This window comes from Lepidochelys kempii, chromosome 8 (assembly GCF_965140285.1).
Source record: "Lepidochelys kempii isolate rLepKem1 chromosome 8, rLepKem1.hap1, whole genome shotgun sequence".
NCBI lineage: Eukaryota > Metazoa > Chordata > Testudines > Cheloniidae > Lepidochelys > Lepidochelys kempii.
This window is the reverse complement of record NC_136387.1, coordinates 74,136,906-74,150,922: the sequence shown is the minus strand read 5'-3', so window position 1 is coordinate 74,150,922 and position 14,017 is coordinate 74,136,906. Positions and strand designations below refer to the sequence as shown.

General features: G+C 35.9%; 1 protein-coding gene across 4 annotated transcripts in view; it reads left to right on the top strand.

The window, feature by feature from the left end:
• The window catches only part of FNBP1L (formin binding protein 1 like), a 95,669-nt gene that overhangs the window by 77,858 nt on the left and 3,794 nt on the right, over positions 1–14,017 (top strand). For 3 of the 4 annotated variants that reach the window (XM_073357021.2, XM_073357022.2, XM_073357024.2), the window contains 8 exons: positions 786–932; positions 2,420–2,623; positions 5,087–5,245; positions 8,802–8,816; positions 11,355–11,464; positions 12,289–12,421; positions 12,919–13,013; positions 13,712–13,860. In XM_073357021.2, coding sequence (XP_073213122.1) covers positions 786–932; positions 2,420–2,623; positions 5,087–5,245; positions 8,802–8,816; positions 11,355–11,464; positions 12,289–12,421; positions 12,919–13,013; positions 13,712–13,860 — 1,012 coding nt within the window. The remainder of the gene's footprint in view (positions 1–785; positions 933–2,419; positions 2,624–5,086; positions 5,246–8,801; positions 8,817–11,354; positions 11,465–12,288; positions 12,422–12,918; positions 13,014–13,711; positions 13,861–14,017) is intronic. The other variant, XM_073357023.2, reaches the window with a different exon arrangement.

Sequence of the window (14,017 nt, the reverse complement as noted above, 5' to 3'; positions counted from 1 at the left end):
AAGGGTCTCTGCGATTTTGAACTTAATGTTACCTTTTTCTGTTTTAAATGTGGGACTGGCCAACATCCACTGAGATACTTGGATAAGAAATAGTTCTAATTGGCTTTCATTACAAAGCTTATATAACATTGATATTTTTTCTTATTTTCCAGAACACATCTCTTGCAGGATAGGGTTTGTTTCTTAAATGGGATTTTAGAATTGTGTCCCATGATATTCATATCTTTTCCCAATGTTTTTAATCATTTCTGTTCTTCTGTCCCAGTGTTTTTAATCATTTCTGTTGGCAACGTGTGTCAAATGGAAGGAAAGTTCAAAACAAAAACAAGATTTTTTTTAAGAAGCCTCAAATTTTTGTTAGCTAAGACTAGAAAGAATTACATAGGTGGGGGAGGTTAGAAGATGGGAAATTCAGCCAATTGTCCTACAGTATTTTCCAAATTTTATCTGAAATGTTTCTTAATTAAAGGAAGTGTCTATGTGATTACGGGGGTAGAGGACAGAGAGGAGACTATGATAATAGGAAGCCTTGTGTTTCCAAATATTGTTTTTAATAAAGAGTATCCAGTCTTCCTGATTACACTGTATTCTGTACTTCTTTTGCTAAAAAAGTGTCAATGACAAAAGTATTTAAAGAATATTAATTTTTATCTAATTGTATTCAGTTTTGTACTAATACTGGATAAAGAAATTCCATACTTTGTTATAAAATGGCTCCTGAATCTGCATACTTAACAGGAATATCAGTAAACAAAATCATCATATTATCTTTTTCTTCTTTGTAGCATCTTCAAGAAATGGATGAACGAAGGACCATCAAACTGAGTGAATGTTATAAAGGTTTTGCTGATTCTGAGCGCAAAGTTATTCCCATAATCTCTAAATGTTTAGAAGGAATGATTCTTGCAGCAAAATCGGTTGATGAACGCAGAGTAAGTGAATTCAGCTCATTTTGTTTTTTAATATGCATGAGTAAATTAACTAATATGGGAGCCATGTGGCATATTATTGAAAGAGGGGAAAATACACTAAATATTTCAGATTTATATTGTCCACTTATCTTTTAATCTAAAAGATCCAAATCCTGAAGTTAACGTTGTCTTTGGGCATTTTACCTGAGTAAGAAATGAGTTATGACTTCAGGATTTGGTCAAAATGCTCATTTCCTGTTTTGATGTCAGTTGTCTACATCAAAACTTTTTCGTACTTTTTCATCCTTTTGGCTCATCACTGTTAATGCAACCCCACTGGTACTTAGTACTCAGGTTGGCTTTGCACAAATGATCACTCCATCTTAATAGTCTATTTTGAAAACTATGGTTGGGTAGCGAGGCCTGGATTAAACCAATGTGAGTTTGTGATCTGGAGGCTTCTTGACTGGGAAGTGGGTTGACAGCAATTTATTTTACATGAGCTGCTGAAGAGCTGTCTGAAATAGACAGACAGCAGTTTGATCACACAAAGAACTAAGTGTAACGACTGGTATGGTTGTAAAGTCCAGTACTCACAAATTAGGAAATTCCAGAATTGTCTGCTTGTGCAACCTTAATTTGACCCCCTGGTACATAGCATTATGACCTGGTCTTTAAATTACATGATCACACAATATAAATGTAAAATATTGTATTATGGGATTGATCCTACTCACTGAAATGAGAGTTTTGTCATTGGCTTCACTGGTAGCCACACTGGACCTTATGTTTGTAATATATAAAATATTTTATATAAGGAATTATATTGGGAAAGTTTTTTTCATGTGTAATTAAAACAATTTACAGAAAATAGTGTATATGAAAGCTCACTAATTTGTCTGAAAGAGGAGGTATAAAAATTAATTATTACTGTGGAATGAAGGCAGATGCAATATTTGGTTTAATCTATAATATTAATATTTAAAAATTCTGTGTGTTACAGTAGCTAAGTATTATTTTATAGCTGGAAGATTTGAGTCAGGGATTTATTGACATACCCAAGGCTATAGAGAGAGTCAGTGTCAGAACTGATCCTATAAACTTTGGATTTCCTGGTTCCCTGTCCCACGGGCTTAGCCTCTAGACTATACCTTTGAATAGATTAGATCAGTGGTTTTCAATCTTTTTTCATTTGCGGACCCCTACAAAATTTTGAATGGAGGTATGGATCCCTTTGGAAATCTTTGACATAGTCTGTGCACTCCCGGGGGGTCTGCGAACCACGGTTGAAAACCTCTGGATTACATGATAGTACAAGTGCTAACAGGAAGATGGTATCTGTAAGCGTAATTATTCAGTTAGAAAGAATATTCATGTCTGGAATTATATTTTATGCAGTCCATATTGCTTCTGTTGTCTTGGGTGAGTATGTTTATGGCGTAGCCAGTGGAGTAAGAGTCATATGTGGAGATTTTTTTTTTAAGCTCACTGATGTTGCTTATGTACAGGATTCTCAAATAGTGATAGACTCCTTCAAGTCTGGGTTTGAACCTCCTGGAGACTTCCCATTTGAAGATTACAGTCAGCATATTTACAGGACTGTCTCTGATGGAACCATCAGTACACCAAAGCAGGAAGGAATGAAGATAGATTCAAAAACCACTGTGGGCAAGGCTAAGGGCAAGCTGTGGCTTTTTGGAAAGAAGCCAAAGGTAAGAATTGTGAAGTTACTATTCCCAAATAACAGTGTGCTCAGGATTTGTAGTTTGTGGTACGAGGAATTACTTCTTTTAAAGGTGACTCACAAAAGAAAATTAAATTACATGCTTTCCCCTTTACTTTGCAGGTAGAGGTACCAAATGGATTCTACTATTTATTGCTGGTTTTGCAAGTTTGTGATAATATTTTCATAAAAATGCGTTCTGTTTGAAAACACTAAATATTTGGTCATATAGTAAAACTTCTAATTTTTTGGAGTTTCATATGGGCAGGTGCCAAAGGGAAATCTTAAGACTAAACAGATAAAATAATTAATAGCTATAAAACTACTTTTGATAAAAATGTTAGAACAGAGATGTTATTCCTCTCTTACTTCTGTGCATGTAGGTTTAATTGACACTTTCTGTGAAAGATGCCTTCATGGACCAACAAAAAGGGCCACTTATACTGGTGTTGGCTATTTAAATAAGTAATCGAACATACAAAGATTAAATTAAACCTATTTTAGATCTTTTTTACTTGTTCCATATTAGAGCATAACAAATCATTTAATTATTCCCACAAATTTTAATGAGGACTTTCAGTGCTGCTAGTCACTAGCAACTTAGTGAAATAGAAAAGCTTTATTATGATGAAAGAACTACTCTCCAGACTTCTTTTCAGCTGGGATTTATGTTTTTGCAGATAATATTCCAGATACACAAGTCTTCTCTAAGGGGAGAGATAGAATATCTAATTCCTGTATCCTCCTCATAGTTCATTTCTAATTGCTTCTGTGTGATAGCAATTAGAAATGTAGAGATTAGGACTGAATTTAAATTAAAGGACACCATCAATTTGAAAATCATACTTCTGCCTGAAAATTTTAGCCATGGCCTCATCTGGTGTAAATTGGCTATTTCCATGGAAGTAATGAAGCAGATTTACACCTGCTGAGGACCTGGCCTTTTGTTCTTACTTTAGTTACAATTAACACCTAAGATGACTGTAGTTGAAAGAAGGTATCAGGAAAAAAATATCTCTCTCTTCTCCAGTTTTACTTTGTACATTTGATAGCACTTTGTATATAGTCACTGTTTACTTTATAGAATCATGCTACAATTCTGCAAATACTTACACATTGAGTAGTGCTGCTGAACAGAGTGGACCAAATCATGTATAAAGTTACTCATATATAATGGTTACGTGCATTGCAGAATGGAAGCTTATGTCAGTGTTTCTCATTTTCTGAAGGAAAAAACCAGTGACAAGAAAACATACTTTTTTTTAAAGTATTTTTTAAAAAATCAGAGCATTATTTAAACAATTTATAACAGAAACTGGATTTTTTTGATTGATTTAAAGAAATTCTGGTTGACAAACTAGCTGGATGTTCAGGTAGCCTTTGTGACTTGATGTATCTGTGAATCTGGTGGGTTTTAATTTGCATTTCAAGATACTTGACCTCTTCGTAGATGGTAAGTTCCACTGAGATGGTAGTTTTTTGAAAGGGGAAAGAACTATAGAAGATGGAGGAGAGGTGTATAGCAGGTGAGGGAAAAGCAGATTAGAAAAGGAGCTAGGGAGGAGGAGGAGATAAGATTAGAGGCAGGTGCTTTAAAACAAAAGTGGAGGAAGGATGAGGACATTAAAGAGGATGTAATGGTGAGGAAAGCCATACACCTAATGTCAAAGTCCAAAGGCAGTGAATCTACCTTACCTACTTCAGTAATTCCCCACAACTGGGATTACAAATTCATCTTTCTGTGACTGACCTATTTAGGGATATCATGATGGTAATTCTGGGTTTAGCCTACCACATATAATGGAAAAAACCTTACAGAGAAGGAGGAGCAGTGCAGGGTGGGGAAGAGCAGGAGTCTAGAAGGATAATAGCAGGGGTAGGGCAGAGGTTCTCAGACTTTTGTACTGGTGACCCCTTTCACATAGCAAGCCTCTGAGTGCAACTCCCCTTTATAAATTAAAAACACTTTTTAATATATTTAACACCATTATAAATGCTGGATGCAAAGCGGAGTTTGGGGTGGAGGCTGACAGCTCGCGACGCCCCATGTAATAACTTCATGATCCCCTGAGGGGTCCCGACCCCCAGTTTGAGACCCCTGGGTTAGGGAATACTGAAGATGCTATTGGGAAGTATTAAGGAAGGAGACTATCTCAGGTACTTGGATATTGCTAGGATCTTGGAAATTGCGTGGAAAGTTTTCTTAAACCTGTATCTGTTATCTGCACCAACTTTAACTCACATGACTAATTCTGAATAAAACAGTTTAGAAAAATGACTATATTTGCTCTGCAAACTGTTCTAAAGTTGATGGTGGTAAGTCTTCTAGTAAAACATGCTACGAACCGTTTTTGTATTGGATGGAAATTTTGTTACTGAAAGACAGAATTTTCATTTTAAAATTACTTTGAACATTTGGCTTATTTATTTCCTTTCTTTATTTCCATATTAGCCACAGTCCCCACCCCTTACCCCTACTAGTTTATACACATCCACTACTCCTAATGGGTCCCAGTATCCCATATTCTCCATTGAACCAGTGCATTATTGCATGAGTGACATAAAAACAGGGAAGGCCAGAATTCCTTCTTTCAGAAGCCTCAAAAGAGGGGTAAGTTTGATAAACAGTTGAAAATGCATGATGGGCTATGAAGTGTGTTTGTGGTGTGGCTTTTCTGATACCCTCCACCCTCATTATAAGGCTCACTCTGGTGTAACACGGATAAAAAGTCACTTTTAAGGTAGTTTACTCTCTATTACACAATAGTTACCTTCATTTTAAAAACTTTTTATGACATTAAAAATGTTTGACTCCAAAAGGAAAGTGTTATAAAGAGGGTGCTGAGTATGTGTTTGAAATCTTTTGTTGTTGTTGTGCACATTCACAAATGTCTTACCTCCATCATGTAATGCATTTTTGCAGTAATTTATTATTGGGTATATAGTCATCACTGAACAAATTGACATGTCTTATTTTCTGATGTCTTACTAAAATAGTAGAAGCTGACTTCTGAGAAACTGAATTAAAATGGAAAAACCCATCTCCCGTTGTAGTTGAAATGCGATAGCGTGCAGCTTTTAACATGTTAAACCATCATTCATTTCTTATAATGGATTATAATTTTTTTACTGTAATGTACATTGATAGTTAAATTGCTTTTGTTTCCTAAAGGATTTTTTTTGTAAAAACCTTCCATCAATTATAAATTACTACTAAATGTCACTTTCTGAGATTTATTAGGGGAGTGCATTTACTAATTTATAATAGCATATTCAGCAAATGGAATTTGTTCCGTTGACAATAAAATTGAAAAGTTGAAATGGTTTCCTAGAAACATATATTGTACTAGTGAAAAATGAACTGGCATTATTCCATTATGTCAGTGAAACATAGTCTTTCTTGTTTATGTAAAATTTATAGCATTTGTTGATCCCCATAATCAGAAATTTAGATATATTTGGTTGGATTTATTTCATTATTTTTCTGATATTAAAAACGAAATAAACCCTCTGTTTCATTCTGTATACAATCATGGCGGATTCTGTTGCTCTAGAGTGGAGATCAAAGTCCAACGTCATATGGCAATCCAGTTAATGATTAGAGGAGCCCTGGCTGTCAGTTGATTACATTTCAGATTATTTTAAATTTACATTCTTTAATTTACCTTACCTAGTGCCCAGTTACTCCAAGACCCTCCAGTTACTCTGTATACCACCCCTTATATACAGGAGCCTAAGTTGCAGAAGACCCTTGTGGACATCTAAGATCTTGATGAAGGACAGATTTCCCCTTTCTCTCCTGTGTCAATTGATCAAAACTTGCTTTGGCCAGGAGAGTATAAGGAAACTCCTTCAATGCTGTTCATTAATGAGATATGGGAGGCTGTTGAAATAACACTAACCTTTTCCGCTTTCTCCTGATTACTGAACATGCCTGCTTCTGATTCAGGAAGCAAGGTCTGATGGGTTTTAACCAAGTAGGCTATTTTATTACATGTAAAAATCATCTAGTGGCAGTTTTACTGTATGAACAGAAAATGAAGTGCATTTTAAATGAAGTTTTTTATTTTAAAATGCACTGATCACAATCCAAAACAGAAAGGTTAGCGAATCTGATCAAATATGGCATTAATTAAAATTTACAAGGATCATTCAAGCTTTGACAGATCTGAGCTCAGCTCAGTGTAAGTCCCAAAGTACCAAACATTATTCTCTCTTGTAAACCTTCAGGACAGCAAATATAATTTTTAGTTTCATTTTTAAAAATTTTGCAATATTGTGCAAGCACTTTAAAATACTACTTTAACAAATATCGAGGGAACTGATGCGTCCTTTTGCAAGCTGAACAATTTACCATAGTTGTAAAAAAATTTCCTGTCATATGGCAATTTAATATTTTTATATATTTTGATGGAAAACATATACAGTATTTCAGATATTGTACATTGTCACTATTTAACACACACACACACACAAACACACACACACACACCCCTGTTATTTCCACTCTTTTATTGCTGTAAAACATTTTCTCAATGGTATTGACATTCTCTGCTATCAAGTGGCATTTTAATTTGCTTTGTTTTTTAATTTAAATTCACCAGTAAATTGGCAAATAGTATGCACAGAAGCTGAGTGTGTTGGATATTTTGTTTACCTGCCCTGTCCAGGATTTCACTCAACGGATATTTGAACAAGGCCATAAACAGGAAACGGCTCTCATTACTCTGTGCTTTGTGCATCATCAAGACTCCCCATCAGCAACTGTGTGTAACAGAAAACAAATTAAAACTGTAGGGGTTTTCTTTGTTCACTGTTACCGTGTCCATCTGAAATGAGCATAAATGCAGCTATGTTGTTTATTTAATGTGAAGGAGAAACCCAAATATCATTCCATGCTATAAATCAAGGGAAAGTGATTCTGCAAACCAGACACATCAGATAATGGGTAGTTTTTGTCACTTATTTGTTAAAATGCATTATTATTTATTCTACTTCAAATTTGTAATTGTCAAAGAGTTTAATGCTGTGAAAGGTGCCAGCTTGATATCAGTTTGAATGGAAATCCCAGCCTTAAAACAGGCCTATCATAAGAAATGGAAGTGCAAACCTCACTCATGCTTCTCTGCCAGTTCTTCTCACTGCGTGTCTGGGGAGATTACCTCTAGAAAGCAGAGTAGTTCAGTCTATGTCCCCATTACATTATTAGAATTTACTGAGCTTGCTAGACAGGGGGTTATTAATAAAGGTGGATTTTTAGGTAGAAACTTGTTAGAAAGTTGCTTAAATGAGACCTCTAACCTTTCACGTATGCCACTCGTCAGCAGTCAGACAGTAATACCATTTGGTCACAACTGATGTGGTGAATATGGATCATTGATACATTGATGAAAGGGTCCTTTCTAACCCCTTCATGGTGCTCTGCTTGAGAAGCTTAACAAGTTTGGTAGGATCACTCTGAGTGTATGGCACGTCCCTGGGATATGGCACCTTGTTGGAGCCGTACCAGTCTTGTCTATCATAAGGTATTGCTTTGTCCCAGGAGAAAATCCTGTTTGTTCTCACAGTTTGTCTGTAGATTTTAATATTTTTGAGTATAGCGCAATGATCAATTGAACAGTTTAAAATGTAAAATTAAATTTTTAAGCTTGAAATGGCAGAGAAGGTATTTTGCAGCTTCCACGGGAAACCTCTCTATTTTTGTTCTATTGGGATATTAACAATCTTGAAGTGATGCAGTGTATTCCTAGTCATGATTAACCAAATTTTTGTATATGGTAGACCAGCCCATCATCATCATCAAATTCTTCTGCTTTGTGCAGTGTTTGCTGTATATTTTGTTTTTCTCTAAATATATATTATAAATACTAAAATTAATAAGTCATTAAATGACGCCATGCATTGTAATTCCATATGGTAAACTACCCATTATCATTTCAATGTAAGCTTTAATTGCCAGTAATTCTCTCAGCATAAGTGCACTTCAAACTTGTATTTTGCTGTTTTTGTGCTGATAGTGAAGTGCATTATTTAATTTTGAGTTTGTAAAATTTTATTTTGAAATAATATTTTAAAGATATATTTTTAGGAATAAACCTTCACTTCCTAAATGATGATTGCATGTGAATAACTTCCCGTTTCTTTCTGTTTTCAAATGAACTGTTCAGTGGTCGGTGAAGATGGTAAGCCTGTGTGCTGATCTGTCTGCTGTACTTCTGATAAAATAGCATGAAAGTAATCTTTTGAAATTGTTTCCATATCATAATTGCTTTGAATCAGGTGCTGAAATACATTTTCAGATTTTTCACCTTGTATACATGGTCTTTCTTTTTAATCATCCATGTGCAGTGTGAGCTAATTAGACCTGTGATCTGGATGCAGTTTATCTATGACTTAGAGTGAAGGTGGACAGATTTCATGTGTTGGTCATAATGAAAATATATTTTATGATGTATCAGGGATTGATAGAAAAGCTGTCATATAGTTATATGAAAAGATTGTGCAAGTTTTATAAAGCGGGAAACATGAATAAGAATAATAAAGGGTCTTTTGGACTTAATTTGTAGTGGTTGAAGGAAAAATACACCTCTTTCCACTTGTATTGCCAAGCTCTCAATTTGGATGAAAAATTCCAACACACGCCTATTGGCATTTAGTTTCCTGGAGTGAATCAATGATATTCACAATAAGAGTCCTGTTCTTCTAATTTTACTATAAGGTACCACTGATGTAAAAAGGCGGCAGGGTGGATGAGAGGGGCAGGAGGAAAGTTTGTCCTTTCTTGTTTCTTTATGATGCGTAAAGAAAGCAACATGGTGGTGGCTGTGTTTTTTACATTAGAAATATCAGATCTTGATTTCCCTGGTTGTACTGAATGACTGAAGTAGTAGTGGAATGATGATATCACAAGTGACAAGGGACTGAAAACCATGCAGTTGAGAAGGGAAGAAATTTTTAGACACATTGTTTAAAACTTGGTGTGGGCTGGTGTTGGGTCAATGAATGCCCATTTAACTCAAAATCCTGACAGTTGGGAGAACTGCACTGCTTGTTAAATTCTCCCCTTTTCAGGTTGCCTTTAATGCCAGATTCTTTTTCAGTGTTTAAAACAAACAGTCTTCTAAGTAACTAGCACATGAAGAATGCAGCATTTTTATCAATCGGTATTACTGTATTAACCCTAAGGCTTGAACCTTTTTTTTTTTCTCCGCTACCCGAATGCATATTCTCTCTCTCTCTCCCTCTCTCTCTCTCTCTCTCTCTCTCTCTCTCTCTCTCTCTCTCTCTCTCTCTCTCTCTCTCTCTGACATGCATGTCTGTCGTTGAGGTGTGGGCTTTTGGCAACAACCTCTTAAAATTCATATGTATAAATACCCATGCACACTTAATTGAGAGGACATATGGGGTCTTATTCCTGCAATATACTAAGGTGAGGGAACTCATACTGCCCATAATCCATATTTTCTGTAACTTATTTGGTAAAAGGATTTGAGCATTTGAAGTTAGTTTTTTATGCAGAATTTCAATAACCATCAATGTTTGAGCAACAAACTGTTCTTCGAGTAGTGTCCCAATGGATGCTCCACTTATTTTTGGATGAATACCACGATTGTATTCTTTTCCTTTGGCAGTACCCAAGTAAAGTGGAAAACAGACTCTCTAGGCAGATTGCAAACCATATAAACCTATTGATTTCTGGATTTCAGTTGTAATTACTATTTGGTACAGTATTGCATGCTGTCTGTTAACTTACTAAATTGGCTTTGATTGCAAGGACTGGACTAGGAGGACCTATGATTCAGTTTTTCTGTGTAATTGTTTACAGATCCATAAATTATTTATTGTGGACCTAACCCAGCTATTGAAGAAACTGTCAGCATTTCTGTTGACTTCAGTGGGACCAGTATTAGGCTGTAGGCATAGTTGTATCTACAAAGTAACTTACAGCAACTAAACGTTATTTTACAGAAGTATATATTAAGATAATTGTGGAAATACTGATGATGGGGTGTAGTTCACCAATGTTGATAGAATTTAGACAGTATGAAAAAATGTTTTTTGGTTAGATACTGATATTGCTCCTGTTCATTAAGTGATTGTTGTAATATTATGAAGAATACTTTGAACTGGCATTACTGTACATGAAAAGTACTTAGGGTTACAAATTTTGCTGACTTGCACATTTACCAGATCTGCCGTGGGCAAATTAATTTGCATATGAAACAAAGAAACTAAGTCTAAATTTCCTCACAGCTTAGCTGAGATGGTTATTCATTTTGATTTATTTTCTGCTAGTGTGTATTCTAAGTCAATTTATTCCCCATCATGTATCACTCTTGTGATATGTATCCTATAAAGATTTTATTAAGACTTCTTGTTTGATTATTTTTTGACGATGCCTAAAAGTGCACTAGGCACTTCAGGATATACATTGAGGGAGAGATGGTGAGTCTTTCGAAATGCCTATAATCTAACTTGTCACATGATGTGACTGAACAAAACAGTAGGGAGGTGACAGAGTGAAGAACAAGGGCTGTGACACTATGATCATACATACTCAGTTTAGATGTATGCTTGATATAGCCGTGTATATAGTATAGTTGCTAAGAAGGTTCATTCTGATACCTCATGTCAGAGAAAACTGTTTGTGTGTGGATTGTCAGTAGAAATAACTATAGACAGAATTTTCCAGTGTTTAATGGTATTTAACTTTGTTGCAGGGTCCTGCATTAGAAGATTTCAGTCATCTGCCACCAGAACAAAGACGTAAGAAACTGCAGCAGAGAATCGATGAACTCAACAGAGAACTACAGAAAGAAACCGACCAAAAGTAAGTGTGTCCTTCACAGCTTACTCCATTTTTTGGACACCCTTATCTTTATGACCATTTCTTTCTGTGTTTCTTTTTATAAGCCAGAGCTTTCAAAAGTTAAACTACTCTAAGTAGTATGTCAATTGTTGGTCTGTCCACCTTTATAGTATATGTGCTCCATCGTTATCAACTTTGTTGTTCTAGCAACTGAGTATCCGTTTTATATTATAAATTATAAATACTGTATCTAGACTTGTGAATGCTCAACAACTCTGAACATCGACCTTAGGTCTGTCAAGCTGGGCATCTAAAACTAGTGGATACATTAGAAAACGTGGGCATTAATTCTTAAGAAACGGACCATATGCCAGGAACCAGGCAGCAGAGGTGAATTATAATGAGATTGAAGATGGGTGGAAAGACTCTGTATTTGAACTCTGTATGTCTTTCAAGAGGGAGGGCAGTGGTGGGGAGGGAGGCGCATAAGCACAGTGGGATGGAAGACAGGATACTGGGCTTTGCCCTTGGGGAGAGGCTAAGGAAATGAGGGCCTTATTTTACTCCGAGAGTAGAGGATGAGGGGACAGGACTGGGGCGGGAGACAGTAGCTTCTCTTGGGGCAGGAAAGAGAGAATTTTTATATTTGTCCTCTGTGTGTCTACGATGGTGTGGTTATTTGTGTTACTGTAGAACCTAGGAGCTCTAGTGATGGACCAGGAACCCATTGTGCTAGTTGCTGTACAAACATTGTTTTAGTATTTATTGGACTGTTAAAGACAAAACATGTTGTAATGTAATTGTCACTTGTAATAATTCCTGGGCATTCCTATACCTCACTACAGGGATGCACTCATCAAAATGAAAGATGTTTATGAGAAGAATCCACAGATGGGGGATCCAGGCAGTTTGCAGCCAAAATTAGCTGAGACTATGAGCAACATGGATCGTCTTCGAATGGAAATACACAAGAATGAGGTTAAAAGCTATTAAATTATTCCTTGGAAAGTGTATTGAAATAGGAATATGTTGGTGTTCCCTGTAAGTCACAAACATAGGAACCAGAAAATTTCTCTGTTTGAAGAAGACAGTTTTCCATGGAGCATCTTTCCCCCTCGTATGTTAATGTAGCTAGACTGAGATGATATGCACTGAGTAATTTAATGTAAATTATTTTCTACAGATTTATTTTTAAGTTATTCATGTTAAATGGTTCAAGATGTCAGTTTTTACCATTTTCTCAACACCACTCCTGAGTATTAAACTAAGATGATAGCTTTGTGCTTCAAGCCAAGTAAATAGGAAACTTTGCATGATGATTTGGTATTTAGCAGATATCTATATATTTATTGGCACCTAAATTCTACACTGTTAAGTGTATTTGAAATCGTACATTTAGTGATATATAACATTTGCTGGTTGAGAATTCTCTGGTAATATTGACCCCAGATATTTTCTGACTTTTTTCCCATAAGGCCTGGCTCTCTGAAGTTGAAGGTAAAGTAGCAGCAAGAGGAGACAGAAGGCACAGCAGTGACATCAACCACCTTGTAACACAAGGAAGAGAGAGGTAACTATTTTAACTATCGTTACGTTGAAGCTTTACTGGAATTCTCAGTAGATTTTTTTTATTTTTCACAGCTATTCCCACCATGTCCATCTGGCATTTAAGTGCGTGATACCCACCTCTTCTTCTCCCACATTCCCAGATACACTATGTATGTCCTTCAAATGGCATCTTTTGGCCATAAGGTTCTAGGTTTTACTTCTTTTCATACTTGCCACTTCAGTGAAATAATGAATTTTCCATTAGAACACATGAGACAGAGTAGTCAGGTTTTAGGTAATTCAAGGTGAAAACGGTATATGACATCACCGAAGGGTCACTCTTTCAATTAATGTCCCCTGTTGACTTCTATAACTTCCCAAACATCTCAGATTTTTTTTCCCCATTTTGCTCCTCTGTCAGATCATCCCCATTGCTGTATCTTCCTTGTTAAACGTTAAATTTGGGCTGTTCTAATAGCAGAGTTCAGTTCAAGCCTTTAAAAAACAGCTCTGCTCCTTCAGAAAATAACATTCATTAATACTTAATCCATAATTAAATATTGCCAACCTGTTTTCCTGATGTGTTCACACTGATAGCCTAGAACAACTTTGAACAACCTTTTCTGAGTTGCACTAGGGATATGGAAATGTAACTTTTAAAGTTGTGTGTGTGGTTTTTGAGAAATATACAGAGTCCTTACTCTCCTCGTTGCATTATAGCCCTGAGGGGAGCTACACGGATGATGCAAACCAGGAAGTCCGAGGCCCACCACAACAGCATGCACACCATAATGAATTTGATGATGAATTTGAAGACGATGATCCCTTACCAGCTATAGGACACTGCAAAGCAATTTATCCTTTCGATGGTAGGGTTAACTCTGTATATTGTGCTAATTTGATTTAAAAAAACAGAACAAAAGACTGATGGATTATTTCTTATGAGAATCTTGCATTTCTGTTCTCTTTGTTTTAAAAAAAAATGATATTAGCAGCAGTGTTTTAAGGTCATGAGAAGTAGTCCAT